The sequence below is a fragment of the Eutrema salsugineum genome, unplaced genomic scaffold, assembly GCF_000478725.1.
Source record: "Eutrema salsugineum unplaced genomic scaffold, Eutsalg1_0 scaffold_13, whole genome shotgun sequence".
NCBI classification, from domain to species: Eukaryota; Viridiplantae; Streptophyta; class Magnoliopsida; order Brassicales; family Brassicaceae; genus Eutrema; species Eutrema salsugineum.
The window spans coordinates 1,931,163-1,950,389 of record NW_006256885.1 but is presented as its reverse complement, the minus strand read 5'-3'; the positions used below and the strand labels follow the sequence as shown (position 1 = coordinate 1,950,389).

The window sequence follows — 19,227 nt, the reverse complement described above, 5'->3', positions numbered from 1 at the left end:
ATTGAACCTATACCGACAATGCTTTCTGATTTGCCCGAAGGTAAGGTGACAAAGGTATCAGTGAAAGGGGATAGGTGGGAAAATAAGGAAGAGGAATGACATACATGGTGTGTTGCCCCTGAGTCTATTATCCATGAATCAGAAGAAACCATAACATTTCCAGAAGAGAGCACAAAAGGCATGCCATAAAAAGAGTATAGAGTGAGGAAAGTACCAGACGCTTTAGAAGCGGATGATACAGCTAAAGTGGAGGCAGGAAGACCTTCTTGTGCAGGAGTAGATGGTGTACCGCTGTGACTGTGAAGTTGAGTGCTGAAGTAAGCAATGAACTGTTGCATCTGATCAGGAGTGAGAGCAACAGATGGTGAAGCTTGAGGACTAGGAGTTGATTGCTGCGTTTGAGTCTGGACATCTTGATTCTCAGAGGTAACAACCATATTTGCGGAGACTTGTTGTTGAGGATTGAACTTTTGGAATTTGTTCTTTGTCTTGAAACCAGGAGGATATCCATGTTTCTTATAACATCGATCCACAACGTGACCCAAGGCGCCACAATGAGAACAAACTGGTCGAGGCTTCTGATTAGAAGTGACCTGAAAGGCTGTGGATTCAACACCATTGCTAGGTGGAAGTCTAGCAGATCTCTGAGAATCGTCATTGTCCAGGATGTTGTATACCTCGGAGAGAGTAGGTAAGTTCTTCTTCATAAGAATTTGACTTCTAACATGATCGTAGCAATCATTCAGTCCCATGAGAAAGTCAATCACACGATTGGTTTCTCGTTCAGCAAGCAAATCTTCAACCGTTCTAGTAGAACCCTGTAGGCTTGACAACTCTTCCCAATAAGTCTGAGTCTGAGTGTGATATGAAGAGAGATCCATATTCCCTTGGCGAAGAGAATGCAACTGGTGACGAAGCTTGTATAGTCTTGGCAAGTTGGATTTGTGAAATCGAGTGTGTAAATCCTTCCAGATCTCAGCTGCTGATTTGAAGTAGAGAATACTTGTATAGATCTTCTTCGCAACACTGTTGAGTATCCAAGACTTGACCATACTATTGCATCTATTCCAGATTTTGGAATACGGATCGTTATCATCAGGTTTGGGAATCGATCCATCAATAAAGCCTATCTTGTTCTTCGCTTCAAGACTAGTGGTCATAGCAACAATCCAGATCCCATAATTTGTTCCATCTAAGAGTTCCGACGCTAGAACTAATCCTGGATGATCTGAACTGTGCAAGTGATAAGGACTATGGAGGTTATCAGGAGAATCAGATACCTCGAATGCACGAGAAGTGCGATGTGGAGCAGGAGGAGAAGATGACCGAGGATTTGCGTTGCGATTGATGGATCCCGAGGCATCGGAAAGATGGGTGAATCCTCGAGATGTGTCGCGTTGAATCGGTGAATCATCTTCAGGAGTCGCGGTTCGATATAGAGATTTGCACTTTCGTTTCCCCATGGATGATCAAATCGGAGATGAAATTGATCGGAATCGGAGAAAGAGGTGAAAGAGCTTGTCGATAACGAGGCGCGAGAATGCGGAAACGGAGAATGAGAAAGGATCGAGAAGAATAGATTGATCGAAGAGAAGAAATCGACGGATCTATATCAGAGAACCACCGGAGATCGGAGGACGATGATCGGAAAATTCCGTTACGGGGATGGTGAGCTGGGCTCACGCTCTGATACTATAACAGAATGTAGGGAAATGATTTTCCTTTTATTAATGAAAATGATTACAATCACTGTTTATATACAGTTTCATTAACTCAGCTAACTAACTCAGCTAACTATATAAAATAATGGGTATTTACATATGAACCATGTATGCTATTATAACAGAATGTAGGGAAATGATTTTCCTTTTATTAATGAAAATGATTACAATCACTGTTTATATACAGTTTCATTAACTCAGCTAACTAACTCAGCTAACTATATAAAATAATGGGTATTTACATATGACCATGTATGCTATTTAGCTCGAGTAATTAAATTTGGTTTAAAAGTTACTAATACCAGTTAAGATATAAATCTTTCGATTTGTAGCTGAATATACATCTTCTGATATTGATATACGTATTTGGACTATAACCACTGTTTAGAAAATATGTTGCACGTTAATCAGACGATAGACCAACTTCTAACATATCTAAACGTATTCCACTGGATTTTTGATGATATAAACAGATTTCTAAGTTCCAAGAAAACATAACATAATAATTTCTCTATATAATCAAAAGTACGAGGATTATCGTCAATATGTGGACTCGATAAGAGGATATACTTGCATAAAATAGATCAAATTAAGTTGTTGTGGCCGCATGATAGCAATACCTCATTTTTGCATCATAAAACATATATGAAAGGAAAACATTTTATTTACAAAGAAAAACATTTACTTACTCTATTTTACGGAAGAAAGGAAAAAGAATTGATGATAACAAGACGAAGAAGCAAATAATGGAGCGACTTTTTGTTCAGCTTTTCTCGATCTGCTATGATTGATATTATATTCTTGAGACTAAGCTTAATTGAATAATCTTAAAGAGAAAGTAAAGCTGTTTTATTTAACATTAATCATTGGACTTTGTGTATTTGATTATCACATAATGATTAACCTATAAATTTTTATAAAAGTTTATATAATTTGCCTACGTTTAGAGTTTTTTTAAAGCTTCTGTACCAAAAATAATTATACCTTTATTATTAGACTTGGAATGCTTGCAACATGATAAACGATGTTGCTAGTGACAACGATACAAGCCAAATGATGTTGTCGGTATAGAATAAATGCTGCAAATGTTGAAACATTTTAGTTTTAAGTATTATTAATTGTTCAAATGGATCATAATTTCAATTTTACATATACACAAGTTTTCAATCAAAATTTGAAAGATAATGTGAATATAGTACGCAATATTAAATTATTAATATAATTAAACGTAATAGTTTATAGTTACTCTAACTCTAAGGAATCAGGACGTGATTTTGGTCACAATTAGTAACAGCGAGTAACTCAATTCTTATCTACCGTTTTGTTAATTAGGCAGATGTGTTTTGATTTAAGTTCTTGGTTCACCTCTAATTTCTTCAAACCGACATAAGTTCTTTTTGTATTTAAATTTCTCCAGCTTTTGAAACAGGCTCGATTTGAGCAAGTGTCCTAGTGGGCTTCCCGAGATTTTTAGAGCCTGAACTCATACATAAATCTTGTGCCTTTTAATTGCTTGTTCAAGATTTTAAACACAACGAGACTGAGAACGAAACCAAGAGAGAGACAGAACAAAAGTTTGAATAATGTGTCAGTGTTCTCAAGTTCAAAGTTTACGAGCATACAGAATAGTACAATATACGGTATTACGGTGTACATCAAAGAGGAAAAAGAATCGAGTATTGTCACTAGCATACTTTATCAAGAGTTCAAGACTATTTAGAATAAGTAGTCAAAATATATACGTATTTGTTTGATAGATGTGTGACATAATCTTGTTATTAAATAATTTGAGAGTTGGCCCTTTTAATTATTTATATAAAATATGTTTAAATTAGAAAAGTATCAAAAATACAAACGTACGTCAAAGACTCAGAAAAATAACAAGAAAAGTGTAGGAAAAAAAAGAAGAAAAAAAAGAAGAAAAAAAAAGCAAACACTTGCAAACCTGTGCTAAACTTTCCGAAGCAACATGCTTCATGGGCTTTTTACCCAGGCCCGACTCTGTTCTCATACACTTCAGTTGTCGATATACAAAACATCGTCTTTTGATAAGTTCATTTTCCCATTCTTCCTCCGCCCTCTCCTTTGAGCTCCATCCGATTCTCCTCTCTGTTAAAACCACCCGTTAAAACATACAAGAATCATGGGGAAACACAGTGAAAAACCGTGAAAGTTGCTAAAAGAAAGAAAGATCAAACCTTTCTCAAAACGAAAGAGAGGTATAGATATGCAGCTTCCCATTCATCAGCTGATAATGTGCCTGAAAAAACAAATTGATCAAAATAGTTTGTCTCTATCGCATTTGCTTATAATCAAACGGGTTATATATGAAGCGAGAATAGAACAAAGACTTACTCTGATCTTGGCTACCATCACCCAAAGCACCAAGCCTTCTCATGAGTTCTACAAACTCTGGTTTTTTCATATACTCATGGACAAACTCGTGTGAGTTCTTCACAAAGACCAACTCTAAATCATACTGTTCAAAAATTCATGGGACTAATGTCACGCTGATACATGACGAAGAAAAAACAGGTTTGTAAGCTAAGTCCATGAACATCGTCGAGAGGAGGAAAATAATTACCTCTTCGGCTAAAGACTTGAAGATGTTAAAGGGCACAATCCACTCAGGACAATCAACAGCATCCTACCATAAAAGCTCCCATGTTACATTTACTTTGTTAACAGCAAAATTGATAGAGGAAGTTTCTGGATAATCTTCATATAATCGCTTCTTTTAAAATGCTCCACTTAGTGATTACTCAACAAAATTGTAAAAAAGTTAAGTACCTCAAGATGAAACACGTATTCGATACCAAAGGGGCTGCTAGATTTGAACTTCTGAAACATACAACGGGAAATCATCATCAGAATTAGGGAAAGGGAAAACTGTCCTCTACACTACATTAAGAGAAAGCTACAAGGCTTTTGTTACTGAAGTAATAAAAAGAAGTATCACCTTATGGGAATGCTCTTCACCAAAACGAATCCAGTATACACTATTACCAATCTCCAAACCTTCAGCTGCGTATTCAGAACGGAATGTATAAGAACTTTCATTTTTTTTTATCAAATTAAGTTGGACTGACACACTGAAGAATCCATGTAAAGCCGTAACGCATAACTCGATGTTTATAGATTAAAGATCAAATTCTAAGCAAAGAAGAAGAATAAGAACCTTCTCTGAGTTTTTTAATAATAACATTGGCATCTGGCATTGTTCCGATAAAGACGCCTCCAGGACGAAGTAAAGCTGAAACATTCGCCAAAGCTCTTCGTGCACGTGCCTCAGTAGTCCATGAGTAATGCATAGCAAACTACAATTAAAACGATGACTCATTTCACCAAATGCTACTCGCATAATACAAAGCCGAAGTAAACTCCCATGACCAGTATAACCGAAGATGCTATGTGAAATCGATATTGAATCTTAAAAAACAAGTGACTGAAACATATGAAACCTGGCAACTGCAGATATCAAAAGGAGCATCCTCTTCTAGAATCTTGTCTAACTCTACCTGAAATCATTGAAATGCAATAACACTACTAAGATTCACAGATCGTCAAACAAATAATATTGAGTTTGTTGTTGCATCTGCATCTGATAATGTCAAGAATTTGTGTCTCAAACAACTTGAGGAGCGCTGACAAAGCAAAAAAAAAAAAAAAGATAATCGAGGAGCTTTTCTCACTATACCTCAAAACAATCCCCACATAATAAACGGGACGGAAAACTGAACTTTTTACGACGTTGATGATGGTCTGCATCACCGTTATAACGCGTGCGACAATCTTCAATCTGTCATTCAGTAAAACAAAGAAGCAATTCTAAGATCTAGTTATACTAATATTGCAGGGGAGAAAAAAAAAAGATGCAGATATATATATTATTCAGCCAGTCAACTTACCGACCCTTCAGCTATATCGATTCCAACATAATACCCGATCCTTGCTTTATCCCACTTGATTAAATCACCACCCTACCAATGTGAAAAGGAATACATTAGAAACAGTTTTGAGAAACAAGAATTGACATGAACAATAAGATTGTTCTAAGAAAAGAACCTTCCCACAGGCAAGGTCCAGAACAGCATCATCAGGACGAGCATAAAGCTGGATCAACACACTCTTAATCTGTTTTGCACGAAAAAGAAGAACAACTTGAGTATCATATCGTAATACAACAAGTCTCCTGGAGAGAAGAAGATGTAATGAGTCACCAACCCAGTTGTTAAGTTTCTTCAAATGGATGATGGGACTAGCTTCTCTCTCTTCCAAAGTCTGGTTCGTCCTTCGACTGTAATGATCAGCAACCTTCCGGGCAAAATTCCTTGTGGTATCATCTTCCAAAAACTGAGAATCACCTGATGCCAAACCAAAAAGAATTTGCCATTAAAGCTATACAATACCGTAGTCAAATTACATAAGCTGACACTTAAGCTACAAAATCATAAGAATTCGAGTAAAACTTGAACTAAAGTCGGACAAGACAGCAAAATACAATTCACAAACAAGTCAATTACCATTGGAATGAAAGCTATAAAGATTGAAACTTTTGTAACGGGCAAACAAAAAAATTATACAGGGCCAAAGATTGAAATCAAAAGGAAAAACCCTCGTCGAACTCAAATCGAATCAACGGATAACGAAGAACCCAGATTACAGAAAACGAAAACGAAGTTGAGAAGAGGAGAGGGGGAATGAAACCTTCGGGATTTGATTTGAATCTAGATGAAGAAGGAGGAGGAGCAGAGCTGGAGGGAGATTCGGAGCGTCCTCGTTTCATAACAAATAAGTAAGCAAGCTCGTTCCTATTTTTGATACTCTGCAATGATAAGAACCCCCAAAAAGAAAACGAGGAAAAGAGAGAGAGACAGAGAAAATTGGGGATTCTCTTAAATTTTCAATTTTTGTTTCTATGGGAAGCAAAATTTTTGTTTTGTCTTGTCGGTCTCTTTACTTGCTTGCGGCTGCGGCTTGTTTCATGGCTCTCGTGTTTCTGATTTCTGAATCTGATGCAACCAAAATAATGTGGCCACTAAAAAAAAAATGACTTAAACACAAAAAAGAACACATTCGTGTACCGATTCCACTGGGGATCGAACCCAGAATCTCTGGTTTCGTAGACCAGCGCCTTATCCATTGGGCCATGGAACCTGATTGTTAACCATTTAACCAAAACTTTTTATAACCCAAAACTTAAAGTTCATTACAATGATATGTGTGTAACAAAATCAACGTTAATTCTGATACCATGTTCACTAGTCAAAACCAAGGACTTTGATTCAAAATCATAACACATGAGACTAGAAACAAGTATTAAAAAAAAGAAACCAAATCATCTATTCCTAAGATCTCAACTTATGTTTCCGCGTCATTGTGTAGTAGATTCTAGAATCTTTGTTCTTTTAAACAGTTAACACAGTACTTGTCTTCCTCTATTGCTCTCACTCTCAGCTTCGTGCATCCCAAACATCGTATCATACAACGGCTTGTTCAACGTCTCGGGCAAGTAAAAAGCAAGCCCACCTCCAACTAAACCGCAAACCGCAAACACTCCAAACGGCAAACCCTCCCCTAAAACCACCACGAACGGCGCAAGAATCGCTCCCATTTGAGACGCTTGAGTCGCGCAACCCAAAGCAGCGTTTCTCACAACCGTAGGAAACAGCTCCGCTATATATATGAAAAGCAGATTATACGTTCCAGCCATTCCAAATATCCCTAAAACCCCTGAAACCATCCTAACCACTTTCCAAGGACCAACTCCTCCAACAACGAAACCAACAACGCAGAAAACGCAGCTGAACCACTGTGTCCCTATGGTCAACGGTTTCCTCCCATACCGGTCTAACAAAACCGCCGTTATACCAAACGCTGGCATTTCCGTCACTGCGTTGAGGAAAACGTTGAGGTAGAGATTGGTCTTGAGGTTGCCTACGTTGAGGCTTAGTCCGTAATAAACAATCGCCACCATGAAACTTATTGCGATAGCTAAGAGAAGCCTGATCCGCGTCAGAGGCGACTGTAAAACGTCTTTTAGCGATCCCTCAACCGCGTTATTCCTCTGGCCGTTTTCATTTTCCTTATCGTCGTCTAGAGCAAGAGTGACTCCAACGGGAATGTGACGCCCATTGGTTCTTGCAATAGAATGCATCAGTTCCATGGCCTTGTCTACTTTGCCTCTAATGAGATACCACCTTGGAGACTCAGGGATGAATGGGAGAACAATGAGCAAGAACAAGAGAGACGGTAATGAGGAGACTATGAAAAGCTCTCTCCACGACCTGAAAACGTAGGCAACGCCAGATAGAAGCGCAATGCCTGAAGAGAAGAAGTAGAATGTTGACATTCCGGCTACACCACGTTTGCTTGGTCCTACCGGTTCAGTGGCCAGGACGAAAGCGGTTAGGCCAACACCACCGGTGCTGAAACCGGTTAAGAATCGGAGAACCACGTAGGTCCAGTAGTTTGGGGAGAAAGCTGTCGCGATCCCAAAGATTGCATTGATGATGCACACGACGGTTAGTGAGCCTTTTCTTCCTAGCTTCGAGTCCGAGAGATGTCCGAATACTCCCGCACCTGCACATAATAAAATGGAGTCCTTACAATTTCATTAGGCCATGTTTGTAACCACAAAACTGTGTTCAGAAAAGTATACAATTTTTTAAAAAAGAAGGTATGTAAATTAAATAAAAAACATTGGTTAAAGACTTATTGCAAGATTTGATAGTTCATAATATGAGATATGTTGGGACCATAATGTATGTATGGTCTACGAAAGTGAAGTGCTTTTTGAGATATGTTGGCCCAATGCCTCAGCCTCACAATACCAAAGTGAAGTGTGCTTTTTGAGATATGTTGGACCAATGCTTCACAATCTTTTTGAGATATCTTCAGTGTCATTGGAGCTTGACAAGTCTTACGTAATATGCAAATGTAATTGGATATTCCTTCGGATATCCTATTGATTATATATAATACTCCATGTAGCAACTTTAGTCATTGAATAAACCAAAGCCAAACCGTCTCTTTTTTATGAGCTAATGTAAACGTAAGCCAAAATAAGCCAACAACTTTTTATTTTTCTATTATTAAGCCAACATCCACGAGTTTGATATTATAATTATCGTTTTGTTTGTTTGTGTAGATACGTAAGCGTTGAATGATAGCATAGTTTATCTATGTAATCTAGATAAGCTTGTGGTCATGTTAGTTTCAACTTTCAAATGTGAACGTGAATGTTGTAATCATCACTATAAAAATTTAAATACAAACACGAACGAACACTGAGTTAATCAAGAGCATAGCTACCAGATTAACAAAAAATGATGAAAAATCGATGATATTTCAAAATTTGAATAGCAACTTTCATTTCTTATAATATATAAGTAAAGATAAAAAAAAAAAACGGAAAGATGAATGAAATGATGTCGGCCATATAACAAAATGTATTTTTTTTTTAGGCAGGCGCATGCCACACCACGAAATGTTTGTGTTTTCTAACTTTTCAGATCAGTTCAATGAAACCATTTTTTAGCATTACCACGGAATTTAAAAGAAGAATATTATTATGACTTTTATTCCCAAAAAAGGCAAGAAGATAGAATGTAATGTGACTGATCAATTCATTTGTCAGTCACACACACGTATATTATATCATACAACAACTAAAACTCTTTTTTTTTTTATCACTATTGTAGATTGCTTTCTATTCTTATGCGGCAATAATTCATTTATTCTCCGTGTGTCAAATTTGGACCGACTATTATTAACGTTATGGGTAAAAAGCATTATCATCCAAAAATTTCAAATATATATAACAAAATTGGGTGGTACATATCATACAAGAGTCATGTGATCAGGGCACGTGGTATGATCCGCAAGGATCCAGATTAACCCCAACGTGCCCATCGAAGTGCTTTAAACTAATTTATTGGTCGATCGATATTTTAAGCACAACTAACAACCGTAATGAAATACAGTCAAATCTTATTCATTAATTATCAGATAAACCTCGAAAAGAGCTAAATCCCCGTAAATAAGGAAGGTTTTCGAACCTTGACCAAAAAAAAAAAGGTTTTCTGAATTAATCCTCTTTTATAAACCCTCAAAAGAAAAGATTTTCTAATTTTTGTTTGTGCTCTGTGTTTAAATATTTTGAGATTCATTGATCTTAAGAAAACGATTAATAAGTCTCTAATTTTTTTTGATGACCTAAATTTTTGATGGAAAAAAATAAAATGAATTCGACGTGGGATACCTACAGCTGTTATATGATCTGTTCTGTTATGGAAATATTCCAATCAAAACAAAAGACATAAAAGGAACAAAAAAAAAAACTTACCGATCATGCAACCGGTGAAGAAGAGGGCTTGAACGAGACCAACTTTATACTTATCGCCGCAAATCAATCCCCACTCCGACACGGTGGAGCTCCCTTTACCCTCCGTCCACTCCCAAGAACCCGGATCCATATCACAATACGATGACCCGACCCGACAATCCGACCCGACGCACCTCCACTCGGGTTCTTGATCGGCGAATATCATCACCATCGTGTGGAAAGCCTCTAGTGCCCAAGCAAGACACGTCAGCACGAAGTGCTTCATCTGCCACCTCCCAAACTCGCCGCAGTATCTCTGCAGCATCTCGTCTATGCATAATCTCTCCACTTCCTCCGCTTCTTTCTTCGCCGGATTATCCAGCAGTGGTTGTCGGACGTTGTTTTCCTCCGGAGATTCCATACTTATTTCGATTTCGAGTTTTTTTGTTTTACAGTGTTTTTTATTTATTTTGTTTTTGGTTTTGGAGGCGTTGATTTGTTTGACGCGAATAAGGAGACGGCTTATTTGTCGTATTTATAGAGGGTTTTGCTGGTTGTTATCGGCAAAACAAACTTTTCTTCCTTGTTTAATCACGTTTATTAGTTGTCTTTAATCTTTATCATCAAAAAATAAAAATATAATAGTTTCCCACAATCTATATTATTCATTTATTACATTGTTAATATAAATTCATTTCGAAATACTATTTGGTTAGTTATCTAATTAAAGCGTAATCGTTGAATACATTATACATGATTAACTATATTTTATATGTGTTTCTTAACACTTAACAGGTCAATGCTAAATTGACTAGCCATATTTTTAAGAACTCCATTTTGAACATATACAATTATGTTACGGATATCGCATGCTCGTTCTATTCCTGAATCTTCCGTTTGCCAACGTTAAGCTATAATCAAAATTATAGTACCAATTTTACCATCTGAATATACTATAAATTATTACTAGATTGCTGTAAATTTTTTTTTTCAGTCGGCAATCTAGCTGTAAAATCTAATAAACATAATATTGGTACAAAAAATTTGCCGACAATATAAGAATCAAATTGGTAGTATTCATTATTATTTATTTATGGCAATGTTTCTTACAATTTACAGCTACATTGCAGACAAAAAAAAATAACAGCTAGATTTTTATTAACCATTCTGTGTATAGCTGATAATTTACCATTTATTTTAGATTTTATGACGTTTAAATTAAATAGGAAATTCAATTGAACTGGCATTTTGGATTGTAATTTGATATTCTCTCTGTGCTAAAAAAATTGACGGTTTTGGTTTTTACACACAGATTAAATATTCATTTTATTTTTTTAAACTAAAAATAATATTTATTATCTATTCAAACTTAATTCAAACTATACAAAAAGGTCAAAAATAATATAAATTTAATTTTGTATTGAAAACTGAAAACATAAAATATTTGAGAACAAAAAAAAACTTCTAAAACATTATATAATAAAAAAACGGAGAAAGTATATGATTTTGTAATAACTTTCTATAAAATTCATCTATATCCTTTTTTATAAAATAAATTAAGTTTTGATATTGATCAATCAAATACAAATATCCTCTAATTGTAGCAAAGGTTATTAGGTTACAGTATTTAACGTTGTTTAATACAACTGTCTCTCAGCAAACCCTTCCACATTAACGTTGTTTAATACATTTTGATTGACTATAACAACGTTATCACTCAGTACACTCGTTGAAGGGTATTTCGGTCAATCTGCCGTATAATGCGTCCCTAAGAGTCTCGATTTCTAACCGTTGATCCTAATCTGATCCAACGGCAATCACACCGATCCGAGTGATTGCTTCCTATTGGATGAGCATAACTCAGGCGGTCTCTACAAGGTATATATATCCCCGAGTGCGTTGCGTCTACTGTGTAAACTCGTACGCTTCCCTCTTTTCGATTTGAAATTCCCAATTCGTTTCCTCTCTTCGAAATCGCAAAAATGGCGGGCCGTGGAAAAACTCTCGGATCTGGCGTTGCTAAGAAGTCGACGTCGAGGAGTAGCAAGGCCGGTCTCCAGTTCCCGGTGGGTCGTATCGCTCGATTTCTGAAGAACGGCAAGTACGCCGAACGTGTTGGTGCCGGAGCTCCGGTATACTTGGCCGCCGTTCTCGAATACCTCGCCGCAGAGGTAACTTAATTCTCGTTTCTCCTACTTCTCCATCTCCTTCGATCTAGTAGGTTAATGTATTAAACCGTAATCTGACCGGTTTGGTTTTTGTAAAATTGGATCTGTGTAGGTTTTGGAATTGGCTGGAAACGCAGCGAGGGATAACAAGAAGACGAGAATCGTGCCGCGTCACATTCAATTGGCGGTGAGAAACGACGAGGAACTGAGCAAGTTGCTTGGTGATGTGACCATTGCTAATGGAGGTGTGATGCCGAACATTCACAATCATCTTCTTCCCAAGAAGGGTGGTGCTGCATCTAAACCTTCCGGTGACGACGATTAGATCAGTTCTGTTTTGTTGGTTTGCAGCTGATTAAATGTGTAGCGTGATTTAGATTAAGCTTAGGTCTTGTTTTTGCTTTTTTTTTTTCTTTTAATTTTGATTTATCATTAGGCTACCGTGTAGAGTCCTTCTGTTTCAAAACTAAACTTTGATCTTAATGAATGGATGTTATTATTTGATTCTGAATTCTCTTTACCCAAATTTTGTCCCATTTATTGGAATCCACAAACGAATTTGCATATCTTGGCCATTAAACCCAAATTTGCGACCGCTCAGATTATGAAGCCAAATTTGGTCAAATTCTGATTAAAAACGCTGTTCTACAACTTCTATTGTTAGTTCACATAACGTTTGCAGTGTGGGTTAATGGTATCAAGTTCCAATTGTATTGTTTTTTCATTGTTGAGCAATGCTTTTGTTCAAACTCTCTTCCTATATAATTATCATGATCTGTTCACACTTCACACCAATGATGGCCTCTTGGGTGATTAAAGGTCATGAATGGTAAGAAGCAACTAGTCTTTGTCTTCTCCTTTGAACACATTCTCAACAAAAATCTGATCTTGTACCAAGTTTCTGTTGTAATCACCAAAAAGGGATATCATTTGGTCATGCTCTGACTCTGTATCGAAAGCATGCATTAAGAAACTAGCCGTATGATGGAAAAAGAAGACTCTTTCAACGCCAAGTTCTTGAATTGGTTAATTAGGTTCATGGAGTTAGGTTTCTTTATCAAAAACACCGACCCTTTATAGGGGATCTCTCTTTATTTCCAGGGAAAGTGAAAACTGAACAAGAACAAATACTACACATTGGAAACTAATCAACTACTTCTTCCCAGTGATGTTTGAAACCAAATCCTTGAGAAACTTTGCTGATTTGGTGATAGGCGAATTCATAGCCATCAAGTTATACAGAACAAGCTCGACTTCATCGATTGATGGCCTAGCTTTGAATTGTGACACCACTTTCAATGTGCCATTGCCTTCTTCTTCTTCAACGAGAACGTTCCATCTCTCTCCACTCACAACACCGTCTCTCACACACTTAAAGATCACTCCTTTTCTCTTACTCAGCACTCCTCTCACTTCTAATCCTGTAAACGCGTAGATCACTTCAAAGGAACCGATGAATCCGTTGAATTCATCTCCAAAGCTCTTCTCTTCTTCGTACAACCATCTCGGATTCATCATCACCACAGGCTTGGTGGAGAAACCTTCCGTCGCTTTTCTCACATCTTCCAGTTGCGATCTCTCCGGCGCCATGAAAACCGCCACGTCAGCAGATCTCAGAGCTCCTTTGACGGATTCTGAAACCGGAGACACGGCAATGTGGTTGGTATTGTCGGACCGGAAAGCTTTAACGGCGGCTTCGATGAAAGAAGGGTCTGGCCAGAGGAAGAGAAGCTTGACATTGGAGCCTTTTCTCGAGATGGGTATGTCACTGAAGATCGAAGAAGCGAGCTGAGAGAGAGAGGAAGGAGAATCGTCGTCAAGGATTGGGATTTCGAGACGGAATCTTGGTTGTTTGAGCCTCTTGAGTTTTGGGGAAGCGAGCTTGGGGTTGTTAAGTGGTTTGATGAGACAAGAAGAGAGACAATTCTTGGCTTGAGAAATGGCTTCTTCTTTGGAAATTGGAGGAGAAGAAGGAGAAGGAAGAGAGAAACAGAGAGGAACGAGGAAACGAGTAGTGGTGGTGGATTTGTGACTGAGCCGTGAATGTCGTGAGAGTGATTTAGGGAAATGAAGATCTGAAATTATGGATTGAGGATGATATGGCGAAGAGGAAGATGGATTGAGAGCTTTGAAGGTCTGTGAATTGAGTTTGAAGAGAGTAGAAGACGCCATGGCTGAGAAGAGGAAGAGCAGAGAAAAGTGGATAAGGTCATTCAAATAAGAAATTCGCACGTGCGAAGTTCTCCTCACACAAGTGGAACAAAAAAAAACACAAAACCGATCGAAGTATAAACAAAGTTTTGGTTTCGGTTTTAGCTCGGTTTATCTCATCTCTGCTGTTTTCAAAGATGGAGTATTTCTCTTTTTTTTTTGCAATGGGAAGGTACAAAGAAAAACTATGTAGATGATTAGTTTTGAAATCATATAACTAATTACAGTACTCTTAGTTAGGTAAACTTTACATTGATGCATTCATCTTATCGTATAGCATGTGATTGTTATGACCTAAACCTAAACGTTACAACATAGGTTGAATCAACGATGAGAAAACAGAAACTGCAAGTGGATCTAGCTAGCTTTTGGTTATAATCTTTTAATTCAGTATAGTTTGTTTGGTTCAAAATATTTGATGGCTAATCATGGAGATTCAATGAAACTTTATTAGTTGATGTTTGATGATTTGCTTCAACGTGGTAGATTTCATATATAGACGAGATGCGCAAAAAAAAAGAAGTAGAAATTAGAAAATAGTATATTCTTTTTTTTTGCAAGAGGAACAAAAGTAAAAAAAAAAGGAATTAATAAATACTATGTTGAGGATTTTGGTTTGAAACCAGATAACTAATCTTGCTTTTCAATTCTTTATCATATTGCATATAGAAGAAATAAGCAAGAATAATAATGTTTATTGACAAATCTTGTTCAAACATGAAAGCAAACAAAGAAAATGTAAGCGGTCTAGTTCATAAGATTTGCACAGAAGTTGGAACTTAAGAGCACCTAAATAGGTGAAGTTGTATGTCTGCTGATTCTCTGAGATCCACTCTTTTGAAATAACCCTTCTCTCCAATCATGCAAGCTTTAAACGTCAAGCGATCTTCACCAAAAACTACAGCGATTTTCTTCTCCTCTTCAATGAAGAAAATTTTTCTTGATATGTCAGAGAAGAAACTTGTAAACTCTATAAAGTAAGCGAGTGGCTTCATATCAAAGCTTAAGAATTTGCTCCACGAAACCGCATCAGACTCAATTATATTCGTAACCCAAATCTCTATCTCATTCGTATCCCACAGTTCCACAAACAGCGCAAGCTGCTCTTCTCTTACCGCAGATAGAGACACATTGCATTCAGGACTAGAGTCAAATGGCAGACGCAGACGCGGTCCAAAAATCTCACTTGTAAAATCAAAACAGAGTAAGAAACAATCTTGTGATCCCTTAACTCTAGCATACCAATAAGTATTTCCCTTCAAAGACACGCCAGGATTACCATACGGTATCTTTATATCCCGGTCAAGAGTGGCATTAATAACCTTCCATGAATCAGAGCTTAGATCATAGATTTTTAAGTGATTGTAGAAAAGCATCAAGATTTTGTGGCGACGGTATATGGTTTTTCGTATCCGAAAGATAACCAGTCTAATATGTGGTTATTATTTCGGAGTTTGATCCATCTACTTTGCCCTAAATACGGGTTCCAAACCACAAGACTATCATTTTTGAACGGTTTGAATACACATAGCAATAAACCGTTGCAGTGAAAGATCTGAAATATATTGCATACATGATGTGAAGTTTCTCGGGTAATAAGTTGACCTTGACAGTGTATGGAGAGATCAAAGTTGTTCTTGTTGTGAGTTTCGTAGAGATTGACGCTAATCAAATGAACACTATAGTCCTTGATCATCACAAACTCTCTTGCTATTGCTGATCCTGCTGCTACTTTGCCAATGTGCTTATTCGTAAAGATCGTATCTTTGGATAAAGATTTCCACGTTTTACAAGTAGATCGAACGGCTTCCATAGATTTAACCGGAACCCTAGAGAGAATCTCCTCCACCAATTCACTTGGAAGATTGGATATCCTCGTCCTCATTGTTTCAAGTTTTCAAAATAATTAGGATCGATGTACACACAGATAAAATTTAAATTAGGTCAACCTTCAAGAAACTCTTTCCTTTTTTTCCCTCTGTGGTTGCTGATTTATACCGGAGAGGCTGTCGATGGATTGTTACTGAAGACACAGAAACCCTAGTGACGGTGGAGACGTTGTTATTGGGCCACTCATATTTAGGCCCATTACACGTATTAGGCAGCTTTTGAAACATTGTGACAATTGATGATGATGCATTCATCTTATCACAAAGCATATGACTGTGTTATGACTAAAAAGGTACAACATAGGTTGAATCAATGATGATAAACAGAAACTTAAAGTGGGTCTAGCTTTTGGTTTTAATCTTTTCATTCTAGTTTTGTTTGGTTCAAAATGTTTGATGGCTAGTCATGGAGATTCAATGCAACTTAATTAGTTGATGTTTGATGATTAGCTTTAATGTGGTAAAGTTCATATAGAAGTGATTAGCAAGAAACAGAACTGAAGTTAAAAGTAGAGATTAGAAAACGGAACCTGAATCATGATGGAGGAAAATAGTATATTAATTCCTTTTTTTACAAAAAGAACAAAAGTAAATATATAAAACAGAGGAATTAACTAAAAGTATGTTCAAGATCTTGGTTTTGAAACCAGATAAGTGATCTTTCCCTTCAATTCTTTATCATATTTCATATAAAAATGATGAGGAAGAATATTAATATTTATTGGCTAATCTTGTTCAAAGAACATGAAAGCAAAAAAGAAAATGTAATAGTTCATAAAATTTGGACAGAAGTTGGAACATATGAGCACACAAATGGGTAAAGTTGTATGTCTGCTGATTCTCTGAGATCCACTCTTTTGAAATAACCATTCTCTCCAACCATGCAAGCTTCAAACCTCTTGTAACCTTCACCAAAAACCACAGCGATTTTCTTCTCCTCTTCAATGAAGAAATTTGTCAACACTGAAAAGCAAGTGAGTAGCTTCATATGATCAACTTTTAAGAAGTTGCTCCACGACACCTCATCAGGCTCGATCTTATTCGTAACCCAAATCTCCATCTCAAGCGTATCAAGCCTTCGCATTAACACTGCAAGCCGCTCTTCTCTAACCTTAGATAAACACAAATCGCAATCAACATTAGAGTCAAATGGCAGAGCCAGACGCGGTCCAAATCTCTCTCTTGTAAAATCAAAACAGAGTAAGAAAAAACTTCGTGATTCGACACCTCTAGCATACCAATAAGTATTTCCCTTGAGAGACACGCTAGGTTTACCATACTCTATCTTTATATTCCGATCAAGAGTGGTATTAAGAACCCTCCTCCATGAATCAGAGCTTAGATCATAGATTTCGAGGTGATTATAGCAAACAAACATCAAGATTTTTGTGTTGACGGTATGGTTTTTCGTATCCGAAAGCAAACATGTCAATACATTTTTGGTGTTTGATCCATCTTCTTTGCCCCCAATACGGGTTCCAAACGACAAAACTATTATTGATCTGTCTGTATACACATAGCAATAAACCGTCGCAGTAAATGACTTGAGATATATTGCATACTTGATATGAAGTTTTTCGGGTAACAAGTTGACCTCGACGGTTTATGGAGAGATCAAAGTTGTTGTTGTTGTTGTTGTGGGTTTCGTAGAGATTGACGCTAACCAAATAAACACTAGAATATTTCTTGATCATCACAAACTCCTTTTCCCTTGCTGCTGATGCTTTGCCAATTTGCTTATTCGTAAAGCTCGTATCTTTGGATAACGAGTTCCACGTTTTACAAGTAGATCGAACTGCTCCCATAGATTTCACCGGAACCCTAGAGAGAATCTCCTCCACCAATTCACTTGGAAGATTGGATATCATCGTCTTCATTGTTTCAAGTTTCAAACTAGGATCGATGTACACACAGATCAAGTTAGGTCAAACTTGAAAAAAAGCCTCTTTTCTTCTTTTCTCTGTGGTTGCTTATTTCTTCCGATAGGCTATCCATAGATTGTTATTGAAGACTCAGAAACCCTAAATGTAGTTTTTCTTTCCGACGAAACCCGAAATAAGAAGTACTAAACTGTTACTGGGCCATTCTTATTTAGGACCATTTTACGAATTAATGGCCAGACCCGGCTCTTGAAACACTGTGGCTACAACAATATATAGCATCTTTGCTATATACTGTACAATACTAAATTCTATACTTTCTCATGAATCTCTCTAATTCATCTAACACATTTCATGAATAAGGTATTTTGCAGAACGAAGATGCAAAAAGTTTGTATAATAAGATTTTCAAGACAATGAGGATTATAATAGTGATGCATATCGAGAAACAATTAAGGAATTTTGGGAAATCTTGTTTGTCTTTGAGCTTTTGGTTTTGCTCTTTTCATTAAATTCAGTTTGTTTGGTACAATGTTTTTGATGATTCGTCATATGAAATGTTGATATTAGCTTCAGTGTGGTAAACGTCGACTTCATAGAAACTGAACTTGAACCAAAATCACGTTGTTTGATAATGTCTCAAAATATTGATGTTTGAAACCATCAAGATATACAGATTAATACTCTCTACTACTTGATGATCCATTAATGGCTGACAATAGGATGATGAGGAGGACAAGATCACAAGAGACAAGAGTCATTCTCTCTATAGTCTATCATCAATAATCTAACTCACGTCGGTCAGAATTTTTCACGCGTGTGAACCGAGTATCCTCGCACGTGACAGCATTACAGTAACAACATCCTCAAGATTCCACTCTCACATGAGAACAACACATTTTGTGATTAGAAAGTAGAGTTTTTTCTGTGAATTTTATTTATATTACACCCCAAAACTTTGTTCTCATGGCCGAGAGACGCGACAATTTATCGATTCCACGTCTGAGCTTTTTTCTACGGACCCAATTTTCT

The 19,227-nt window shown here is 36.9% G+C and overlaps 6 protein-coding genes and 1 non-coding gene across 7 annotated transcripts; 1 reads left to right on the top strand and 6 right to left on the bottom strand.

Moving 5' to 3' along the window:
- Window positions 1-3,497: 3,497 nt before the first annotated feature.
- On the bottom strand, window positions 3,498-6,694 carry LOC18024592 (mRNA cap guanine-N7 methyltransferase 1). Its single transcript, XM_006406299.2, has 13 exons — window positions 6,429-6,694; window positions 5,946-6,085; window positions 5,787-5,855; window positions 5,630-5,701; window positions 5,419-5,520; window positions 5,183-5,239; window positions 4,900-5,038; window positions 4,681-4,745; window positions 4,512-4,562; window positions 4,306-4,368; window positions 4,077-4,200; window positions 3,920-3,981; window positions 3,498-3,830 (listed from the first exon to the last, which is right to left on the bottom strand). Exons 1-13 carry the CDS (start codon window positions 6,505-6,507, stop codon window positions 3,738-3,740), a joined length of 1,116 nt encoding a protein of 371 aa, XP_006406362.1. The 5' UTR covers window positions 6,508-6,694; the 3' UTR covers window positions 3,498-3,737.
- A 111-nt stretch (window positions 6,695-6,805) lies between these two features.
- TRNAR-ACG lies at window positions 6,806-6,878 on the bottom strand. The gene has a single exon. It is a non-coding gene; the product is annotated as a tRNA-Arg (tRNA).
- A 105-nt stretch (window positions 6,879-6,983) lies between these two features.
- On the bottom strand, window positions 6,984-10,535 carry LOC18024591 (organic cation/carnitine transporter 4). Its single transcript, XM_006406298.2, has 2 exons — window positions 10,069-10,535; window positions 6,984-8,303 (listed from the first exon to the last, which is right to left on the bottom strand). Exons 1-2 carry the CDS (start codon window positions 10,466-10,468, stop codon window positions 7,138-7,140), a joined length of 1,566 nt encoding a protein of 521 aa, XP_006406361.1. The 5' UTR covers window positions 10,469-10,535; the 3' UTR covers window positions 6,984-7,137.
- A 1,428-nt stretch (window positions 10,536-11,963) lies between these two features.
- LOC18024590 (probable histone H2A.2) lies at window positions 11,964-12,717 on the top strand. Its single transcript, XM_006406297.2, has 2 exons — window positions 11,964-12,218; window positions 12,328-12,717. The coding sequence occupies exons 1-2, from the start codon at window positions 12,030-12,032 to the stop codon at window positions 12,538-12,540; spliced, it is 402 nt and encodes a 133-aa protein (XP_006406360.1). The 5' UTR covers window positions 11,964-12,029; the 3' UTR covers window positions 12,541-12,717.
- A 552-nt stretch (window positions 12,718-13,269) lies between these two features.
- Window positions 13,270-14,394, bottom strand: LOC18024589. The gene has a single exon (XM_006406296.2). It carries the CDS (start codon window positions 14,385-14,387, stop codon window positions 13,368-13,370), a length of 1,020 nt encoding a protein of 339 aa, XP_006406359.1. The 5' UTR covers window positions 14,388-14,394; the 3' UTR covers window positions 13,270-13,367.
- Window positions 14,395-15,205: 811 nt separating this feature from the next.
- LOC18024588 (putative F-box protein At3g20705) lies at window positions 15,206-16,311 on the bottom strand. The gene is made up of 2 exons (XM_006406295.1): window positions 15,851-16,311; window positions 15,206-15,764 (listed from the first exon to the last, which is right to left on the bottom strand). The coding sequence occupies exons 1-2, from the start codon at window positions 16,309-16,311 to the stop codon at window positions 15,206-15,208; spliced, it is 1,020 nt and encodes a 339-aa protein (XP_006406358.1).
- A 776-nt stretch (window positions 16,312-17,087) lies between these two features.
- Window positions 17,088-18,192, bottom strand: LOC18024587 (putative F-box protein At5g36200). The gene is made up of 2 exons (XM_024159233.1): window positions 17,902-18,192; window positions 17,088-17,858 (listed from the first exon to the last, which is right to left on the bottom strand). Exons 1-2 carry the CDS (start codon window positions 18,190-18,192, stop codon window positions 17,088-17,090), a joined length of 1,062 nt encoding a protein of 353 aa, XP_024015001.1.
- Between the last annotated feature and the right edge of the window lie 1,035 nt (window positions 18,193-19,227).